We start from the raw sequence: 23,549 nt of genomic DNA on the forward strand, positions 1-23,549 counted from the left end.
TCCAGGGGAAGATTGCAAAGGGATTACTCATGAAAGTGCCCCAAAGCCATTTTTTTTAAATGTCCTCGTGAAAATTTACCAAACATGTGAGGAGATTCATGATGACCACATTTTGCCAATAGAAAAGAAGATACCATCACTACTATGATACTTCTGCTATTTACTGTTTGGCAAAATTAGCATTGGTTTTGAATTTTTGAAAAATAAGCAAATTCTTTTCCTTATTTTCTGACTAAGAATGTTCAGACAAGTTTGGAAATAAATGTCGAGCCTAATTTGCATAATTTATTGACTTTGGATAATACGTTTCGGGAAATCATGAAAACTGTTGGTTATCTTTTGCCAAACTCAAAATCAATAAAATTTACAAGCTAAGGGCATTTTTTTTATACAATACGTAAATTTGAGATATCCTTATTTTTTTCCACAAAATTATGTTAGGGAGTATCTGCACTGTCCATTGAAAATATGAATGCATCAACCACATACTTAAACTAAAGCACAAACGAACAGACGAAAATTCAACATTTTTTCGTAATGACAATTTTTTAATCATATATGGTTTTGTACATGCCAAAATCACTTAAACAACTGTATCTTATATAGTTACATATATGTTATCACAAAAATTATATGATCGGGTAATTTGCAGTAGTAGTAATATATGTTTCTGTCAAAACGACTATGATACAATATGTCAACAGTTTTCACTGCAAATATAGGAAGAACGGGTGTATACATTAATAGGCTTACCAAAATCAGCAGTATCATCTCAGTATGTACATAATATATATATATACATATTTTAGACTCAAACGTTCTATTAATTGAGTAGAATTTACCCAATGATCACTATGAAAACGCTATTAAGCCCGTCACAGTTTGTAACAACTATTGTTTAAAGTTTTGAACAAGATGTTTAAAAAGTTCAACCAAGTTAAAAAGAAGTTAAAACAATAGTCTAAAAAGTTTAACCATTTTTAAAAAAATTTAAACAATTGTTTAAAAGTTTAAACAAGTAATTGTTACAGTGACGCGCTTGAACAACGTGTTTAAAAAATAATGTTTTAACAGTGAAATTGAATAAAAAGAAAGAAATGCATGTTAGTTGGTTAATACTCTCAGAAGAAATAAGTCGTGCAACAGTCAGACCCATTAAATCGGACTAAATTGACCAATAATTATGTCATTGAAAACAATGTAATATGTTCAGTCCGGAGTCCGTTCTGCCGATGTGACGAACCAGTGACCGTAGCATTTGTATTCTCACAATATTGCGTACAGTTTACGCAGTACTTGGGAGATATTTTAACCAACAAACACACATGTTCCCTGTTAATCCCATGTTGGGTAAATCCTTTAAAGAGTATCATACTTACTATCTACAGTGTAGAAGCTCTAAGTACATTTTCTGTATTTTGAATGGACAAAAAATATTTAGTCATGATTTTCAAAGTCACGCTTTCTCACTTTTTTGCAATCTTTCATCTTGATCCTGTTTTGATCTAATGAGAGTCTGTTTTATTGATGTGAAAAGAGAATATATACATATCAATTCTCTCCTCAATCTGTCTGTCAAAAATTCAATGGAAAAGTCAGAATTATCAAAAAATTAGGATACCATAATATAAAATATAATTTCCCCCTTATTCACAAAATGAAACTTTTCACTGTGATATATATGCACACCAATATTGTGGTACCAACCAGTATACAGCCTTCTTTTTCATAGATGAATGTATCAAAATTTCACAATTTTAGTTTGTATTCTTCGTAACATTGGGCCCAGGTTTCACAAAAAACCGTCATTGAACCATGGATCGTACACTAGAACACAGCATGAGGGTGCGTTCAATAAACGCATAGGCCGTTGGTCTTCACTGACAAACTCGCTTTCAGCCAATCAGATGCAGGGATTTCAGGAGTGAATATGCTTGATGTTACATTTTTGCAATCACCGTACGATCATTCACTAAGGCTTACATTGCAAAGACCGAACTACAAAATTTAATCGCAATGAATTTGCGTTCTTATTCCTGTACTCTGCATGGGATTAACATTACCATGTAAATAAAAAAAGGTGAAAAGGTTCTGAATCATGGATTGTAATCAGAGGGTCGTGTGTTCTAATTCCACCCCGACCTAGCGTCCTTTGGCAAGGCGTCAATCAACACACACTGCCACTCTCCAACCTGGGCTCCGTAACACGAAGGTTTGCGTTGGATTGCAAATATGAAAGATTGGTCCCTGGTCAGAATTTTAAACCAACTGCGCCTGTAACATTGATCTTGATTGGTCAGTTCATTTAGCGATTGATCGCTAATCTTTGTGTTACGGAGCCCAGATGCTAAATAGGTACCTGGTGGGTGTTCCATAAAGCTGATCGTAAGTTGAGAGCGGCTTTAATTGTGGTACATGGTATACACAAAAATGTTCATTGGCATTGGTTTAGCGCGTAAGAAAGGTTCACCAGTCGTTCTTAAAGTTGTTCTTAACTTACGAACAGTTTTATGAAAGGCCCCTGGGAGGATATAGTTATCATTGTAGCTTCTCCATTACGGTATTGTGTGCGCTCCCATATCAACTGGAATACTCCCCAGGGAGTGGAGGATGTGAATACATTGTGCGCAGGAATCGTTGATTGAATCCGATGACCGGGGTAATGATTAACAAAAAAAAAATCTCTATAATAGATACGTGCAAGTATGTCTTGAGCGCCTTATTATAAGTAACCAGATTATTATATCATTATTTTCATAATGTAAAGCACATATAGAATCTACACTAATGACCATCTTTATTCCCTATATTAAAATCATCTTGGTACAAAACTAAAACACATAACTATGACCATGCATATGAGACAAACCATACAATGCAAAGTTAAAAGCATAAAAAACAAGGTAAATTGATATAAAAATTGTTTTCATAAAACGCTATTTCACAAACGAGAAGAAGTTTAAGCAAACCGCACAGAACTTTACGATGTGACCCGTTTATTTATCTTAAGAACAGTACCATTTTCTACATACCATAATAAAAACGTAACAAATTATACACAGCGCTCTAATGCAAGACAGATGTATAAATCAAAGCCTTTATACTACAAAACACAAATACACTCTTTTCTATGAACAACGTGTGCTTTTAGAACGCTTAGAATTTAGGTTTACATCGTGATTAACGTAGAATTAAGGGAAAGTGTGTTCGCCTCATTTCCCATATTGTATATTTCAATTTGCATTAATTTTGTTAAAACGGACAATATATTTACTCAATTATATCATTTCACACCACTACCTTTATCTTGAACCATTATCAAAGGCAGCAGCAAAACGACATTATGATCAATCTCCTGTAGGACTACTATCACTAACAGCATCTATCATCATCATCACGGCATCATCACGGCATCATCATCATCATCATCATCATCATCATCATCATCATCATCATCATCACCATCATCATCATCATCAGCAGCAGCAGCATCATCATCATCATAATCATCTTCACCACCACCACCACCACCACCACCACCCCTATCATCCCCCCTCCTCCTCATCAAAACCATTGCCATCGTCATCATTTTCAATATCATCATAACTATTGTGAACCCACCATCACCATTACTATCGACACCACTTTGCTTATCATCATCTTCACCACCACAACCACCATCACCAGAACCAGAACCACAATCATCATGATTATCATCATTATTACCGCTACGGTGCGCCACCACTATCACCTTCATCATGGATATCGTCATCATCACCAGCACGATCAGCATTTTGTCATCAATATTATCATCACCACCATCACCACAACCACCGCCACTTCGATGATTCTCATAATAAACAAAACACCATCCTTACCATAGCACCGCCATAGCATCATACTATTTATCATGACCCTGTTCAACTCTACGAATGGCAGATTAATCGTGGTAATCTCAATTACTTTTCCATCCAGAAAATCTGTAAAATATATGCTACAATTGCTAATGTCATTAATACCGCTAGCACCACCATCACCATGCAGGATTACCACTGACACCACTATGTCCACAAATGCGAACACCATCATTACCACACACACAAGCACCAATATCATTACCACTACCACCATCGGCATCATCACACAACTATATGCCTACCACAAACGTAATCGTTGCCATTAACACCATCGACACCAAGCCCTACTACAAATACCACCACTACCACTACCATCAGCAGCGTCCTCACACCATCATTATCACAGACTCCATTACCAGCACCATCATGACCGTCACCATCATCACTACGACCGCCACCGCCGTCACTATCCACCTCCACCACTGGCGTAGGTGGAGGGGTAGGTGCTCCTACTACCCCTCATTCTTATGCGCTAAATGATATTTTAGGGGAGGGGATAATAAACAATTTATTCGACTTTTCACAACTTTTAACTTACCACCGAGCTCACTCATCAATGAAAAAATTAATGCACCCATTCCAAATCTTAATCTCTCAAATGCATTTCTCATCTAAGTACCCCTGAGTTATTGACTACCACCCTTGCTACTATAATTAAAACATCATGGCCGTCTTTCCCAGGGGACGGGGGGGGGCGTGTCCCCTTTCAAATTTTCGAGGGTTGTCTTGCCTCCCCAAGAGGGATCAACAATCTCAAGAAATTGCAGCACACGATTACCATATCAACAGGCTATGATCATAATTACATGACACACACGTACGCCTGTTTATTCATAATTTACTTTAAAAAATGGGGTCCATCACTAATCCTTCAACCATCCACCACTAGACTGGGACATCAACCATCAAATCGTTCAGATAAAAATGAACCACCGCAAATACTTGTTAATGTTTCATTAGTTTCTGGCAGTCACTCCAATTTTCATCATCCTCCTCCTCCTCATCATCATTAAAATCAATCAGTCGAACCACCATTCCTCAACCGCCAAACCATCCTCGTCATTCCCCACTTTTCGTTGGAAGAACGCGAACGCTTATTTACGACGGTAGTTGATTTTGGAAGAGACTTTTGGGCCCGTCGTCATGGTCGTAAAACTCTGTCCTGCAATGCAAATTGTGTGACATGAGATTTTTTTTTCGTTTCGCATCTGGAACGGAAACATTCAATTTGCGTTTCGTGTGCAAAATTCTGGTTGCTACTATAAACAGCGATATATCCGATTTAGGACGACTTTCCAAATCCACATTTGGTTCCTCCCTCGAGAGGCTGCCCGGGGGGCCCACTTGACCACTTCCATTGAAGAGTGGATACCAGGCGCGACCACACGTAAAAACGAAAGAGTGGGAAAGAGTGGGTAAGTAAGTTACCCAAGTTTTCTACTTTTGATTCTATTGACTATAATGTACAATCAATCTTAAAAATCAAGTGTATGATTTATCGTAAACTTTTGTGTTAGGGTGCCCTAACCTAACTGTTCCTGAGGTTTGCGAAAGGTGGCAATTACCATCATACAAACACAACGAACAATTCCAAAGCTACTTTAGAATTATGATGAAAACAATCATTTTTCTGAACCATTAACACAACCAATTACCACTCCTACTGCCAGCAATATCATGCACACCATGACATCACTTCTATTCAGTAACCGTTCCTATATACCATTAAAATGACACAAATATACCACATGATGATCCATAATTTCATATATCCTTCATTTACTTTCTCATCCTGCTCCTGTACGTCCTGATCATTGACAACGTCATTGAATATGAGTACCACCACAAGTTCAACCACGGCACCCCTTTTAATCATCATCGTCGTCGTAGTCATCCTCCTCCTCATCATCATCATCAAGATCATCATCACCATCATCATCATCACCATCATCATCACCATCATCATCATCGCCGTCGTTCCAGTTATGCAACCACCATCATTATTCACAAACTTACAATATCATTATGATATTCAAAATAGGCATATTCCTCTGGACCGTCATCATGGTCACTACTCTGCCCTATTATCTTGTACATCATATATGACCGCTTCAATAATGCTTAGGCCCTTAAATGTATATCGTTTTAACTTTTCTTTCTCATCCATTACTACGTCTTACTTTTCCTCATCATCAATAATACACTCTATCACAATTATCATCACCCATACTTCCATCCCACTACCACTACCATTTTTACCACTGCCATCATTATCATCATCGTTACTAGTATCATCATCATCATCAACATCATCATTCTCATCACCTCCATCATCATCATCATCATTATCATCATCATCATCATGATCATGACCATCATCATCATTATCATCATCATCACCGTCATCATCATCACCGTCATCATCATCATCATCATCATTATCATCATCAACATCGTCATCCCCCATCATCATCAACATCATCATCACCACCATCATCATCATCATCCATATCATCACCACCACCACTACCACCACCACCACCACCATCATCACCGTCATCATCATCATCATCATCATCATCATCATCATCATCACCACCACCACCATCATCATCATCATCATCACCATCATCGTCATCGTCATAATGCAAACAGCAATCAGACCATCATAGATAGTATTCCGTTACTTCATTAAACTAGCTAACTCCCATATCCTAAACATTAGAGAAAACTTTAAATCATACTCCAAAATTTGCCTCTAATTCATTTGACTATTATTTTTGCACTGCCTCATTATTGTCATTGGCATGCTCCCATATTATACAACACCACCCCACCCATGAATGCATCGGCTGAATATTCCTATAAACCCAAATCGCTTCTTTGCGAAATATCTGTCCAATGAAATATTTCCTAGACTACCATGAGAATTCTGCGATTTCAACTCTAAGCTGCAAAATTCGGCAAAAATTTGTGGAAAAGTCCCAAGGATGAATAAATTTGACCTCAAAGCTTCAGCGCAGTTCATATAAAGTGCATAAAAAATCACGGCAACCTCATGTACATATATTTTCTATATAAGTTATATGTAAAAAAAAAATCGTCTACGCAATGCTCTGGTTTTAAACATATTTTGCCACTTTCGTTTCACTGCGACAACACTTAGTTGACTAGTCCCTTCTCAATCCTTTTGAAGTCTTTGGATTGCATCTGTTTATGTTCCCAGTTAGATGTTTTGTGAGAAACATATGCAACTGTTGCTTCCCTCGGAGCAAAATATAATACATACGAAAAAGTCTTTATTTCTCCAACTTTTGTACCAATTCTGCTTAAGACGTTCTTCATCGTTTTTTCTTCCGATTTTAGTCCGAAATGACAATGACGTCAACTCCTCTGCTTTTCTCGACACCGTCGGGAATTCTCGCACGCTGAAAGAGACCGTTATAGTTTCAGAGTTCGACCACGTTATTGACTGCCACCTTTGTCGTGCCGTTGTCTTGAACCATTGTCATGTCACGTTTCCGCTGGCACGTGACCATTGTCAAACAGAGACATACGGATCTGTAGAAAAAAAACCCAAACAAAATATAACATAAAACGACCGAAATAAAAAAAAAATTGGAATAATGAAAACAATATGATTAAAAATTGAAACGAAACCGACGTGAAAAAATATCAATATCTACAGTTAGCTTATGTATTGTGTGCCCAATTGTTTTGCCCCCCTAAATTATCACATTAATACATCATAATTATTTACAAGACACGCAGCACACTGAGACTTCTTCACACTACCATACACTGCAGGTGTCTTCCAAGCGGCGAACCATTTCTCAACGTAAAACTTCTATTAAGTATATTTTCGGACTTCTAGTCTATCCTTACAAAAAAATTGTGTGTTCTGCTAACTTTGATAACAACATTGCAAAAATGGGCTAGGTCGAAAAAAAAATATGTATCCACTTTGAGAAAAGAGTAATGCAGAATTGGGAATTGCAATGAAAACTTTAATACGGTTATATATTTAATTCAATCAAATTGAATTAAAAATCGAATCTTTTAGCACTTCTTAAAGAATGCTCCCTGCCAAACAACAGATGGTACCCCAAATGGTTATTAGCATCTGAACATTAATACCAAATTAATCATAGGGATTGGAGGAAGAGAGAGAGAGAGAGAAAGAGAGAGACAGACCGGGGGGGGGGTGAGCGCGAAGATTTGACTTTCTTTAAAATAGTACTTAGTAAAAATAATAATAAAGTTTTGTTTGCAGCATAAAATGAACAAGTCTTCATTTGTATAATATATGTCACTAATGATTCGTCAGTAGCAAAAAAGGTAATTTATTCATATTCTCAAAGGTAAACAATAATTAGATAATTCAACTTGAATTATGTACACTGTTAGAAAATTTATCCTTAAAATAAAAGAAGTTCCTGCAGCAGAGTCTCGAGAACACCTGTAATCTTAGCGAATTGCGTAATCTTACAGGAAATTGGTATTTGGTGTATGGAAACTTACAAATTTTCTTGAATAAAACACCCTTTTCCCCTTTTTAAACAGACCTGTTCTGTTGAATTGCAGGAAAATTCCTGTTTTATGAATTTACAGAATGATTCTGTTATTGCTTTCTGCAAAATCTTCTGTTTATTTTCTGTAAAATCACGGTTTTTTTAACAGTGTATATCGTTTACCCAATTCTGTTCCGAGGACTTTTTCAAAATCATCCTCGTTGATATACCCTTTTTTGGGGAGGCTAAGGGTTGTCCAAGGAAAATTGGAAACATATTCAATATAACATTTGTCCGAAAAGCCTCATGTTATTCATTGCCACAGGTTCAATCACGGAAGCAAGAATAAGGCAGAAAAAGGTGATAAGCTCTTCGATTTCATTCCAAATTTGTTATGAAAGTACTATAGTATATTTCACAATTTGAGAAAATTCAATAATTTGTACGGAATCGGAATAGGTGAATCATAACTCCATCAATAAATGACTTTGAAGTTGGGTTTAAAAAAGGTCGTATATTTGCTACTCATTAAGAAAGAGCGATGCGATAATATACTTCCTTCGTGACACTGACCACATTCTAATAATTCCAATGCACTTTAAACAGTTCTTCAAATAAAGCACAATACATCTGTGTATAAATGCAGAGATTGCTTTATTGCGTAATGTCACACGTTGACTGCTGTTGCATTCAGGTTCTAAATCTTTTCAAACAAAGTGCAAACTTAAATAGAAGAAAAATAAAATAAAAATATCTCCAGAAAATCACTTTTTAGTAAATTACAAGTCGATGAATGTCGCGAACAACATTTCATACTCATCCATGCACAGTCGTCAGCAATATTCTCATTACAAAATATCGTAAGTACATTTATCAAGAGTGATATTAATTCATTTCATGATAAAAAAACAAAAATTGAATATTCACATGCATGGATTTTAGGAAAAGCGATAAGGAAACAGTCAACTGCCCTTTTGAAAGATGGAATGAGAATGTAACGAAATAAATATTTAATCACAGTAATATTTGATCACTTTTAAACACTGATATCTAATCACATTTATATCTTACCTAGTAAACGCGTTCTGTAAAAACAAATTATGGTATCTTATTAGAATATTTTTCTAAGAAGAAAATGTCTGAATGTCATTTGAAGTGGGTGATATCTTATCTGAAAATCTCCTCAAAGGATGATATATTCCACATTATATAACTATACAATGTTATACATTGTCATGAAAATATTTTTTTTATTCGTCGTGAATATAAGGCACAACTTCGGTCTGAATTCGCAAACATGGCGAAAGATGGCGTTTCTTAAAACACGCACGATGGAATATCTTCTCTGTGAATTTGGGTGATATACTTATATTAAAATAAATTCTTCAGATTCATTTTTATGAATTTCATTTTACAAATCAATTGCTTATTTGTATTTCTCGAAAATTGCCACACCTCACAAAATTGATCTATTGATTTCCCAACGAAACAGTTATATCCTCCTTACTGATATACTGTGGTTCGATAATTCTTTCCGCAATAATTGTTAATGCATGCATGCTTATGGAATTTAACAAGGTTAAAAGTTATTACATACGTCTGTTGCCGTGGTAACGATGGAATGACCTCTGTGATGGTGAGGACTTCGACTGTTCCTCCAAGCACTCCACTTCCGTCTTAAGGTGGCTCTCACCTGACAAACAAATTAGAGAAAAATCTTTGGCCTCTCTCAAAAGCTTTGAACATAAAACGAATTGAGAGATAATAAAAATACTCATTACCTATGTTGCTGCTATTTTTTTTTTTTTTGGGGGGGGGGGAGAGGGGATGGGGATCAAATTTCCACAATACCACCTTAAACTTACTTAGAATTTCCTCTTTCTTTATCCTCTCTGTAATTTTGTTTAAAAATCATGATGGTCATTGTAGATGAGTAATAATGCATATCAGGTAACATATATCATCTTATTGGTAGAGTAAAGACTTGATTTCCCCACTTCTTTAGCAAAGGATGACTGAAAAAGGTGGGTGAGGGCAGAAGTGGAAATTCTTTTGTTTTGTGACTGCTAAAACTGTGGTATTTTGTATTTGATTGTAAAAAAAAAAGGTTTGAGTAGAGAAAATGAGAATGGTACTGACCTTCGTTTTTTTTTTTTTTTTTTTTTTTTTGGGGGGGGGGGCTGTCAGAATTTTTGGAAAGAAAAAGCGGCCCCTTGTGCCTCTTAGTAGTAAATCCGGGACCTGCCGTTGGAAAAAGGGGCACACAAGGTCAAAGTTCGACTCATAAACTCACCTCTGCGTTGACAAAACAATAGAGAACTGCTACGAAGAATCCTTGGTAGGCATCGAGGAAGAGGAAGAGATAATGATAAATGAGGATGAAGGACTTGTCATCTTGAGGCTTCGGTCGAGGGATCAACCACACCAAGTTGGCGATCCCAAGCAACGGCAGAAGAACTATTGCTGCTTTGAGAGCCTTCCTGTGAGGGGGAAGAGGGTGATGATAAGAGAGGGTGATGACGGTTGTGGCCATGGCGGTGGAAGCGGTGGGGATGACCATAACGACGATGATGACAATTAATGGCTTGATGATCACGGTGATGGTGACGATCATGATGATGGTGATGGTGGATGATGGTGGTAGTGATTGTGGTGATGATGATGATGATGATAACAATGATGATAATGATGATGAGGATGAGGATGATGATTATGATGATAATGATAATGGTGATGATGATGAGGATGGTGATGATGATGATAATGATGATGATGATGATAATGATAATGGTGATGATGAGGATGATGATGGTGAGGATGATGATGATGATGATGATGATAATGATAATGATGATGATGATGATGGTGAGGATGATGATGATGATAATGATGATGATAATGATAATGGTGATGATGAGGATGATGATGATGATAATGATGATGATGATGATGATGATAATGATAATGGTGATGATGAGAATGATGATGGTGAGGATGATGATGATGATGATGGTAATGATAATGGTGATGATGATGATGATGATGATGATGATGATGATGATAATGGTGATGATGAGGATGATGATGGTGAGGATGATGATGATGATGATAATGATAATGGTGATGATGAGGATGATGATGGTGAGGATGATGATGATGATGATGATGATGATAATGATAATGGTGATGATGAGGATGATGATGGTGATGATGAGGATGATGATGGTGAGGATGATGGTGCTAATGGTAGTGATAACAACCACGATGATAGTGATTAAGGTATTGTTGTTGATTATGTTGGTGTTAATAATGGTGACGACGATGATGATGACTGCGTTGGTGATGGTACTAAAAACTGAAGATCATCATATTAAAAAGAGAGGATTATAATGATGATTGAGGGAATCGTGGTGGGAGTTGGAGATGAAGGCGACGACGACGATTATATCGTCACTCATAATGACATTATTTTGGGCTAACCTCGATTAGCATCTTGCTATTATGTAAGCTCCAATTACCAAATGTTTTGTTATATGTGATGTACTATTCCTTGTAATAATTGTACCTGACAGTGATATTTGGTAATAAATAAATTCAAATTCAAATTCACTTATGATGATTAATGGTTCATAATTTGGGTAGTTACCACTGAATCTGGCGTAATGTGTAAATTGGTGTAAATCCGTGACGTCATATAATTCAAGGGGGGGGGGGGATAAAACAATTAAGCATCCCCCCGAACAACAAGTTCATCGCTTGGATTTACGCCAGTGAGAACCGTGGTCACACCGACGCAAATCGACTCCAGACAGATCAAAACTTTCGCGTTATTTTCAACAACAAACTATCGGTCGTTTTGGAGTCGGTATCATTGGTGTGCCTGCCAGTCGGCGAAATTAAGATCAAGTTCTCCCTGACTCAAACCATATTTCTCACCTGACTTGCTTGGTATCACTGGTATTACTCTCCCGAAGCTTGGTCACCAGTACTCTGATGATGTTAAATAGGAACAGTACGTTTGCCTAAGATATGACAAAAGTGGAAAAAAAGAAATCATGAGATTTGTAATGTATATCAAAATGAAAGCAGCCAAATTATACATATTGAATATTACTTACAATTAAGTATTGATGCCGCGAACAAGATGTTTTTTGGAGAGTTTTTATGAGTAAACGGACTGAGTTTTTTCCCCGTTCAATTTATGCAGTGCGGCATCATTTATCTTTAAAGGGGAAGTTCACCTTGAAAAATCTTTGTTGTAAAAATAGCAGAAAAAATAATGAAAAATATTGGTGAAGGTTTGAGGAAAATCCGTTAAAGAGTAAGAAAGTTCAAAGTTTTGGATTTGTGACGTCATAAACGAGCAGCTGCCCCATTTGTTATGTAATATAAAATGCATGAATTTCAAATTTTGTATGGTTCCTGATGACTTAATTTTGTTTTCTATTCATGATCGGGTGTGAAATGATTTGTCTATTGATATACAAAAGGTACAGTGAAAACCATTATCAGTTTTCTGAGAAAATGACATTTCATTGATTTTTAACCATTCACTATGTAGGAATGCTGCTCGCATATGACGTCACAAATCAAATCATTGAAATTCTAATAACTTTTTAATTATTTGATGAAATTTTCTCAAACCTTCGGCAATATTTTTTATTATTTTTTCTGCTATTTTTACGATAAACTTTTTGTCAGGGTGAACTTCCCCTTTAAGTCACATTTGAGAGAAAAACACAATCCAGAGGGAGATTGATCAGAAAAAAAGTAAATTATAGTTTGAAACAAATATCAGAGAATAAAAGACTATTAGAGGAAGAAATGTCAGGGTTTGATTTATTACAGATTGATAAAAAATAAATGAAGGATAAACAGCAGAAGAAATACCCTTTGAAAAACGTCAATCCAAAAGAAAATATGTCTAGATAAAATTGTTAAAAGTAAAAATGTCATGTGAAAAAAGTCAAAGGAAGGAATATTTGAGATAAAAATAGCACGAACAGAACCAGTCAGATGTAGAGTAGAAAATGTTAAATCAGGAGAAATATGCATGCAATTAATATGGAACATGAAAAACGAAAGGAAGGGGGGGGGGGGGTGTAAATTTAAAAGGGCTTAAACTCACCACAAGCATGAGGTTGCGCGGAATCTCAATGAAGACCCAGTACCAGATAGAATCAACATGACCATGCCAACATCTTTAAAACATCATCAATTGAAAAAAAGAGTAAAGAGCAAAATAATGTTAATTACAAACATGAACGCCGGGATAACCCTTCGCACGACGTTTTCATGTGGTTTAAGCTTTAATAAGTAAAAAAGTCTTGAGAAATTAAGGAGCAATATCAATCTGAGCTGAGTACTTTGATTCCCTTAATGTAGGCCTAATTCAAGTCAATGTGACCCGCCATGTAGCGTTTATAAGAGACAAAACAGAAGAAATTCTCATTTCAAGAAACTGTTTCACGAAACCGGATGTCATGGAATTGGGGCCTCAACATCTCTTCTCACGTTGAAAGGTCAGAAATCTAGTTGGACCCCGGATTTTTCTGTGTCTCGGGAATACAGATAAAGGTTCAGTTTAATACTAAAACACGGTCAGAGATGGTCAAGTTTCTAAGCCAGATATTTAAACCGAGAGTGGGGGCCTCACATCCTGGCGAGTATTAACGTTTCATGTTAGATGCATGTATATAGCTTTGCCTAATTATGCCCTATGATATGAAGACAAATGTCAGGAAAAGCATATTATTCTAGATATTCATAATTATATTCATAACTATACAATGTTACGTGACATCTGCATCCAAGAGAAGCAATAAAAAAAATCATCATACAAATTCAATATACAACCTCACATTATTTTGACCGTACTTAATTTTAGAGCATTATCAAGGGCGAGGCAATGCCATTTTTATTCACAGGAGGGGGGGGGAGTATATAATGTGACGTCATTTTTTAGTTGCATCATAGGGTTAATATTTACGTAACTCAGATCTCCCTTGTTGATACTCTTCTTACCTGTAGGCTTATATTTTACTACCCTTTTTGCCTCCTTTCTTTTTTTTCGTCTCGTTCTTTTACTAAGTCATGAATAATCACAATAGGGGCATGGATGGGACTCCTTCCCCTGGCTCAAACCTTGTGGGATCACCTCCTTGTTGTGATATATGAAACATATAAATGTTAATCGTGTGATCATTATTTGCCTTCATCCAAATATGTAGAGGATCGGGGCTTCGTTAAAACGTCTCTAAATATTACTGCACTGCAAACACTGAAAACATATATCGGAAGCTAGATGTATCGATATGCCCAATTACACGATATTTCTCATTCAAAAAAAGCTGAAAGTTATTTACCCAGAAAGCTTTGCTGCGGTGAGATCCATAACGATCGCCCATGCGATCACAAACGCTATCGGGATGGCTGGGGAAATAAACAAAGAGAGAGGGAGAGAGAAAGGATGTGATAAGAACGATGATTGGGTTTAATTGACAAAAGGAATGCAACAGAAGTGAAAAAAAGTGCTATCGGCATAATTATGCCACAAATACACAACATCAACCGCTAAATGGGTTTGGCTTATTGTTCAGTAGATATGAATGTGTGTATATAAGGCACCATCAATTTGGATGGTACGATTATCGCAAATCTTGGGTAGATGTGAAATCACTTTCATGATGCATATAGAAGAGAGAGAGAACTATTTTATGATCACTTCTCAACAGAGACAATAATAAGTGAGTGTCAGAGAGTGGGAGAAAAAGAGGGAGAGGGAGGGGGGCGAGGGGGGTGGGGGGGGGGTGGAGAAGAGAGAGTGACAGTGAGAGGAGAGTGATGATGGAGGGGAGAAAGAGTTAATAAGAGGGAGGGAGAGGGGGTCTAAATATACTTTGCCTTACTTGATTTATACGAAATGCATTTCATGTGAAAATGTCTATATATTTATAATGGCCGAGAAAAAATGATAAGGATAAGGATGCGCACAGGCCGCTATAACATGGCTAAGAGAATCGCGATGTATAAAGGAATAATCCTGAGAAAATTGGTCTCGCTTCTTTAAAATCTAAGGTTCATACAATGAATTCGATCTGAATTTCTATTAAGCTCTCTTCCATTTATGTTCCCCCCGTTCCACCAAACTTCACATCTGTATCATATCAGTGAGCCAGGAAAGGGGTTTTAAGAGACAGAGCTCGTGGCCCCGACCTAAATACAGACTGTACTCTATACATGAAGGATCGAGTATGTTATAGTTTCGACCCCGAGGCTAGGTGGGCGACGTGATGTCGGGACGAGAGTCGAAGAAGGTATCAATGAACAAGTTGTGATAACACTCATCTTGTAATCATCCCTAATTGGTCCACAGCAGAACATTCAACTGGGAAACGCTTGTCTTTATTTTTGCCCCGTTTCCCTCTTTTGTTGTAATGATTTCTGTATTTCATCGTCTTAGTAAATATAGAATTCATGAAAAAAAGAAAAATAAACGTCTTTCTCCTTCTGAAGAATAACAAAGGAAAGTATCTTTCCCCCTTCTCCATCTCAATATTTTCCTAATTCTTATTCATTTTCCTTGTTTTCACCTAGATGTACTTCGCTTTTCCTTTCTTTTTTATTGACATCATCATCATTGCTCTTAATAATGAATCTTTTTGTATAGCGCAAAATACATAAGCAAAGTTGCATGTCTCTAAGCGCTTTTTAGGAGTGGAGATGGAGGGGTTCTTACATTAATTGTTTACAAAATTGTGAATAAATGTGTTTTCAAGCTATTTCTAAACTTTTCGTATGGTTGTATATTTTTAAGATATTCTGGCAGATTATTCCATAGAATAGCAGCTGCATGTGAAAATGATCTTCCCCATATGACTTTGTCACAGTTTGTACTAATGACTTTTTACTTGAACGTAGCATTCTGTCAGGTTTATATGGTATTAACAGTTCAATAAGATACAATGGAGCAAACTGATGGAAAACATGAATTAACGTGAATATCAGAAAGAAACGTTGAAGATCCTGCAAAATGTTTGCCATAATTCATCGAATCGTATCAAAATCTAGGAAAAATAGTACAGGCAAGAACTTGAGTGCATCTGATACCAATAACATGAACTTCTCATCTTACATACAGATGATGAAAATGGACGCGTGTCCATGTTATGAATGAATACACTTTTTTATGCGAATCGGCCAGCGAGTATGAACAAGTCACGTGACCAAGGCGGTATCCTTTCATGAAGGAACGCCGCTCGCCCCGGGGGACTGCGGAATACAGATGCCCCTATCTCTTTTATATTTTCTGGTGGGTGTTTTCAAAGACATGGTGTCACCAGCCGTAACCCAAGGGTGTGCGTGGCATATTTTTCACTATCTCATGGTAAGAGAAGTATATTTTTCGACCATGAACTAGATTACAGCTTTCATATTAATTACACTTCATCCGGCTTGAGGAGATATACATTCGCTTTGAGCAATAAATCTAGCTTTATCATGCTAAGTATACGACTGATGAGTAGTTTCCATTGTAAATGTGACACAAAGCTAGCTAAAGCGAACATCAATTTCATGAAATGTAACGATAAAGACCTAGAAAAAAATTAAAAGCATATAGGCAAGCAATAGTACTTTCATAATCAACTAGACCATATTGAGAATGACAAGGGTGTAGAGCAAATATCTTTATCAAAACTTTGTAATATGGACAAATAACAGATGTATTTTTCCATGAACTTTCAGTTCTATTACACAAGTGTTCTCCGGTCCTAAAACGAATAAACACAGTCATGAAACAGAAAAATAATTTAGTTTATCCGGAAGGAAGAAAATAAACCACATGAAGAGAGAGTAAAACCTTTCCCAATATTGGGTAGAAAAGAAACATGCATGTTTGAAGGGCAAATTTCAACGCAACATTGCACAACATTTACAAAATATTTGGTATCTTTTACCCCCCCCCCAAAAAAAAACCCATGCATGTTTCAATTAATATCCAATATTGGATAAACTTATTTTGTATATATAATCTAAGAAGTCATGCGTTGCCATGCAGCCTTTATGTAATAAGCTACATCTCAATCCTGTGCATGTAATAACGGTGAGGGGGTGGGAGGGGAATACGAATGTCATGCTTGCAAATCTTGATCTGAAATAAACACCTTAATATTTATTTTAGGCGAACGCGATTTTTTTAAATCAAACTAATGACGAAAATGACGAAAAATGACGTAATGACGAAAGCCTGCTTCTTTTTTTTCCGGGGGAGTTGTAAAGACAGTCTAGACGGATGTCTTAAGTCTTTAAATATTCAGTTCTTGACGATTGTGGTCAGAAAGGCCCAAGAGGAGAAAGTCATACCATATCAACAAAATAAAAAAAATCTTATTTTCTACAAGAACGGAAATCTCCGATTATGCATTTTCAAGTCTGTTCCCTTATGGACAAGGTTAAAAAAGAAGTAGGAAAAGTTATATTGGCTTCTGGATATCTGTTTCACTTACACTGTTAAAAAACCCGTGATTTTACAGAGAAATAAAAGAAGATTTTGCAGAAAGCAATTACAGAATCATTCTGTAAATTCATAAAACATGATTTTTTTCTGCAATTTAACAGAACAGGTCTGTTCAAAAAGGTGTTTTATTCAAGGAAATTTGTAAGATGTCATACACCAAATACCAATTTCCTGTAAGATTACGCAATCTGGTAAGATTACAGGTGTTCTCGAGACTCTGCTGCAGGAACTTCTTTTATTTTAAGGATAAATTTTTTAACAGTGTATCTGGAAATAATCTGCAAAGTTTCAATCACCCACCCTTATTGGTTGGCAAAAAAAATCCTTTGAACAAAATACGCACGCAAACAACGGTCGACGTTTTGTTACTTAACAAAAATTTTCCGAACAAAGATGGATAGGTTATAACAAATAAACATCAATAACATTTTTTCATCTGATATCAAGTCACTTAACTAATTACCACTCTAAAATATATAATCATAAATATATAATAAGTAAATTGTACCCCATAACCACAGAAAACCCCACGCGCGTCCTAAAGAAGAAAACATATTTGGATATGTTGCTGTTCCTGCTTTACGTGAAAAGGTATTAATAGATGCATGGGTGCATGCAAAAAAGAGAAAGGAGTGAATAATAATAAAAAGTAAATTGAAATGAATCAATGATGCACAAATCGAATTGACTCACCCCATCCGATGATATAAAAGAGGACGAACTTGGGCGTTCCAAATACAGCAGAAGAAAGTAATGTATTGAGGTAGATCCCCTCAATGAACATCCAAGCGAAGGTGCATATTCTTGTGTATTCCCGCAGAACTTCAAAAGTTTTACAAAGTGGCGCCTGCGGTGATAGGAGAGAATGAATTGAAATAGAACTTTACAGAATGTATGACGGTGTATACAAGTAAGCAGACAGGAAACGAAAACTAAAAAAAAACCTCAAAATATAATCATGAGCAAATGTCGCAACATATCGAAATTGTCACATCCTTTTATACGTATTACTAACAAACTAACGAATCTAATTAATCAAGTAAATAATTGGTTACTTAACAAACTAATCATGTTACTAACTAAATAACGAAGTAACTAACTTAACAGCTAACTATTTAACCAGACCTAAATCATTCCTACTGACTGATACTAACCTATGTGCCTAAAGTAAGTAAGTATATAAGTAAGTAAAAAATTAAGTAACTAACTTACTGATTATGTGACAAACTGAATGACTCACAAACTAAATGTCAGACTACACCAATTACTATCGTATCTATTTAACTAACTAACTAACTAACTAACTAACTAACCAACTAACTAACTAACTGACTGATTAACTAACTAACCAACTAACTAACTTAGTAATCAACTATTAATTGATTAAATGAGTTTTCGTCTACCTAAATTACCAGGGATACCGCACTGTGATAATATAATGGGTAACATTTTTAATCAGTACGTGGGTAATTATGTGTCCAACCAATTTGGGGCAGTATTTTACCCAAAGCGGGAAGCATATTGCCCAATAATGTTAAAAATAAGCAGCAATTACTTTAGAATGGGCGAAATTTTCATCACACTGGATAAATAAAAATGCCCCAAAGAAATGCCCAATGTTGGTTGGACACATGATTACCCTCATGAAGCATTTTTACCCATTTTTTTTAGAGTGATACGGAATAACCTTTCAACATGCTAAGCCAACGACCCATGAATGAAAAAGCCGATCAATTATGTGATATAAACATGTTTTTGGAACCAGGGAAAGACATTCTCTTGAGAAATATGCCCTATCTAAAGAAAAGCCTCTGTAACTATTTGTATAAAAGTGTGATTTGTGTTTCATAACATAATTGTCTGCCCACGGCCAGAGACAATCCCTGATGGAGCAATTTCTTAAAAATAACGTTTTCTCAAGAAGTATCATGTTTCAAAACAACTTCGTTTGTTTTCTTTCATTTTGTAAAAGTCTAATAATTCACCCGGGAAAGATTTAACACATACCCAATAAGGCGTACCCTGAAGCGGATTTTTATAAAATCGTGTGTGGAATATTGAAGGAAACAATAAAGACCATTAAGAAATTGTGATTTCCGTTTTTTTTTCTCGTACTTTAAAAAAAAACTTGCTTGGTTTTCGTGGAAATTCCTAATCGGATATATCCCTCAGAACATGTTGGTACGAACACATTATAATGGGATTATCATGATTATATTGGGAATATAACTTTAGTCTGGGTACAAGATTATTGTATTTTCGTTTATATAAAAATAAATGTAATATAAAAGTTTATAAACGCAACCCCATTAAAAGATGAAACCTTCGTATAAGTTCCCATGGGATAATAAAGAGAAGGAGCAAATCTCCAAATCAAATTATGTATCGCATTACATTTTCTGTAGGCAGGAAACAGGTCGGTGTGAAAAATAAACTTATTCTATTTTTTCATGACTTGGGTGGGATTGCCTTGTTTAGAACCAACCTTTTGGATATGAAAAAAAAATCGTGGAGAGTAGACATATCACTGTTTGGCAGACAGAAGTTTGCCAGCTTTTTTCAATATATTTTTGATCGATTCTTGCTATAAGTACCAGTTGCAATTCTTGTGCAAAATGATATAAGGGGATCAACATTGGTAAGGCGACTCTCTTAAAGCTAACAACAAAATTATTGCAGGACGGGTGAAAAAAAAGTAACAGTATTCCATTGGGTTGCTTATAACGCCAGTGCATTTGCGTTATAAGCAAAAGTGAGGTACCCACATTTCTACAGCAAGTACACTGCAGAAACGATTAGTGATAAAACTACACAACCAGCAGTCTGTTTGTTGTTTACTTTCTTACTATGTTTAAAATCAACACCTGATTGTGGTTATAACAGAATCGATCTACGTATGCTCAATTCTATCTGCGCATGCTCAGCCCTAAACTTTCTCAGAAGTGAGCATGCGCATATCATTTTCCCCCCTTTCGGTTGTGATTTTGAAAGTTCTGTGCCGATAAAAAAACAAAGGTAATACCCACTGGCGGATCCAGGAAAGGGGGGGGGGCACTGCCGGTCCATGCTCTCCTTTTGAGAGGGAAAATCAAAATTTGAAATGTAAAAATGCCATTAAAACAAAATTGTGCCCCCCCCTTGAAAGTGAAGACTTTTTTCCCCTGCTTGTCAATTTTTTTCGTGGACGAAATACCCTTGAGCTTTGGATAAAAGCCTTTTTTTTCTTTTTTTTTTTGCCTGTCGAATTTTTCCTCGGAAAAATGAGCCCCCACCCCCATTTCGAAAAATCCTGGATCTGCTTCTGGTACTATCTCTATTTAAAGTGATTGGTTAACATTGGTTTGACTTTTAAAAAATTGAAATATAAAGTAACTGGAAACACCATCTTAATTTCATCCCATACACTTATGTGTACTATTTAGGTGTCTATAAGACGCCTATTTACAAAATCGGGGTTTGCCTTGTAGTTTTAGCTTTTCATTCTCAATAATGGTTGTTTTCAGAGTTTGTTAGTTCTAATACATGCACTTGTACACATGTTTCATCTTGGTTTGAGAATTTTTTAAATCGGCTGCTCACAAAGTTAAACAATACCTTTAAACAGGCAATGGCACAATCAAACCCCCCCTCTCCATTTTATGAGGGGTTTTACGTACCACATTCTGAATACTGTTATGCCTCTCGTATCCTTGCGATGAGGCAAGTTTGCTGTTGAAACGGTCCACACCCAGGATGATCTCGATGGTGAGGCGGAAGATGAAGGCGATGAAGAGATGCTGATGGATCTTCGTTCGATGGCATCGGAGATTTCTAGAAAATTGTTTAAACAAAGTCCTTATAAGTAGTGCTGGATGGATCCAGAATAACATGGTAATTGTTAATGAATGTGGGATGTATAGGTATGTACCCGGGGTGTGTTGGTTGGGAGGGTGAGTGTGTTCGTGTGGGAGAGGAGGGGAGGGGGGGGGGGTACATTTTCAACCTCATTGTCTGTTCTTGATAAATGTAAATAAAATACTTTCCAAATCACTTTGCTCTAAATGATAAGATATAGAACAAAAATAGATAAAGGGAAAAGCAAATGAAGTAATACCCAGACATGAGAAAGGAGACAACATATTAAAGTTATCATCTAAATAAATGGAGGGATGGGGGAGGGGCCAGGGTCATCTCATGAAAATTGGGTTTGAAATAATTATGTACAATGTTGTGCTAGGATTGGGGAGGGGGTGGGGGCGGCACTCTAAAAAGTGTTGGGTAAAAGTGCTCTATGAGGGTAATTATGTGTCCAGCCAACATCGGGCATTTCTTTTGGGCATTTTTGTTTATCCATTGCTATGAAAATTTTGCCCATTCTAAGGTAATTGCAGCTTATTTTTGTTAACCTAACTGGACAATATGCTTCCTGTACAATACTTCCCGAAATTGGTTGGACACATAATTAGTCTAGTGCTGGTTAACTCTTTACCCAATATTTTTTTTTACAGTGTTACAGTGTGCACCCTGTTAGAAAGTTTACAGTGTCCCAGAGTAGGACTCACGATGTGGAATACATTTATGCAATAATCTTCACACTGTTTAAAGTGTTCAATAACTGTAAATCTCATTTTCAGAGAGTAACGTGAACACACTGAGAATGCTTGTACTAAAGAAATGTCCACACTTTCAAATTTGTCTCAAATGGTTAAACATGAGCGTATCAATATTTCGAATCGAATTTTACAGTCAAATAATTATCATGATTAGAGTGTTTTCCTCGGGCAAATAAGCCTTACATTATGACATTCACGAGACTAATACTAGTAAGCTGATATTTTTCTCCAGGACATATTTTATGTCTTTTATATGTGTTTTGTGTCTCCCTGACTATGATTACCCACAGGAAACAAAGCGGATACGTACTAATACTTCATCATGCAAATAATTTCTAAGATTTCAAAGGTGTAAACTCTTCTGACCTCCACAGTGGACATACAAACTGTATTATCTCGTAGCTAACAGGCGTGATTGGGGAGCGGAAATTCGTGTATAATCAAATCTTATTTTTCTAATTCACTTTCACACATTTTAGTTAATCTTATGTTCAATTCCCATCTCTCTCCTCTATGTGAATGATTTCTCAGCCTTCTTGCCTTCTATTCATATCTGTTGATCACACTTTTTTTTTTGGGGGGGGGGGTGGGTGTCTCTTTCGTTTTACTGAGAGTCTTGAAGCTGACGAAATATTGCAAATATGTATTTTGTTCAGAGTCAATGACGAAGCTACAGTTTTTTATTCAACGATTTTCGACAAAGACTTCTTGGTTGTTCATTGTCATCAAATATATTTGACAATACATTTTCTATGTTCTTGAAAGCGTTCTTCATTGCGCTGTGTAAACTTCCTATTGAGCGAAAACAAAAAAATTGACAAAGTGTTTCCACAGGTCATAAAACGTGCAAAAGAGGAAAAGAGAAAGATAGAAAGAAAAATTACCCCTATTTCTGCGATAGGCCCTATTCCTAAGTAGAACGGAAAAAGGGAGACAAATTTAAACTCAGTTGCCAATTGATTTTTCACTTCGGATTCCCTTCTATGGCCGTAAGCCCGCGTATACGTTTCGG

The 23,549-nt window shown here is 36.3% G+C and overlaps 1 protein-coding gene across 1 annotated transcript in view; it reads right to left on the reverse strand.

The window, feature by feature from the left end:
• Positions 1-6,496: 6,496 nt before the first annotated feature.
• The window catches only part of LOC121425880 (PDF receptor-like), a 33,134-nt gene continuing 16,081 nt past the window's right edge, over positions 6,497-23,549 (reverse strand). Inside the window, exons 4-11 of the mRNA XM_041621965.1 lie at positions 21,602-21,755; positions 18,639-18,792; positions 14,794-14,860; positions 13,557-13,629; positions 12,365-12,450; positions 10,722-10,908; positions 10,026-10,121; positions 6,497-7,478 (exon numbers count right to left, since the gene is read on the reverse strand). Coding sequence (XP_041477899.1) covers positions 7,431-7,478; positions 10,026-10,121; positions 10,722-10,908; positions 12,365-12,450; positions 13,557-13,629; positions 14,794-14,860; positions 18,639-18,792; positions 21,602-21,755 — 865 coding nt within the window. The 3' untranslated portion in view covers positions 6,497-7,430. The remainder of the gene's footprint in view (positions 7,479-10,025; positions 10,122-10,721; positions 10,909-12,364; positions 12,451-13,556; positions 13,630-14,793; positions 14,861-18,638; positions 18,793-21,601; positions 21,756-23,549) is intronic.

The sequence above is a fragment of the Lytechinus variegatus genome, chromosome 13 (assembly GCF_018143015.1).
Source record: "Lytechinus variegatus isolate NC3 chromosome 13, Lvar_3.0, whole genome shotgun sequence".
NCBI lineage: Eukaryota > Metazoa > Echinodermata > Echinoidea > Temnopleuroida > Toxopneustidae > Lytechinus > Lytechinus variegatus.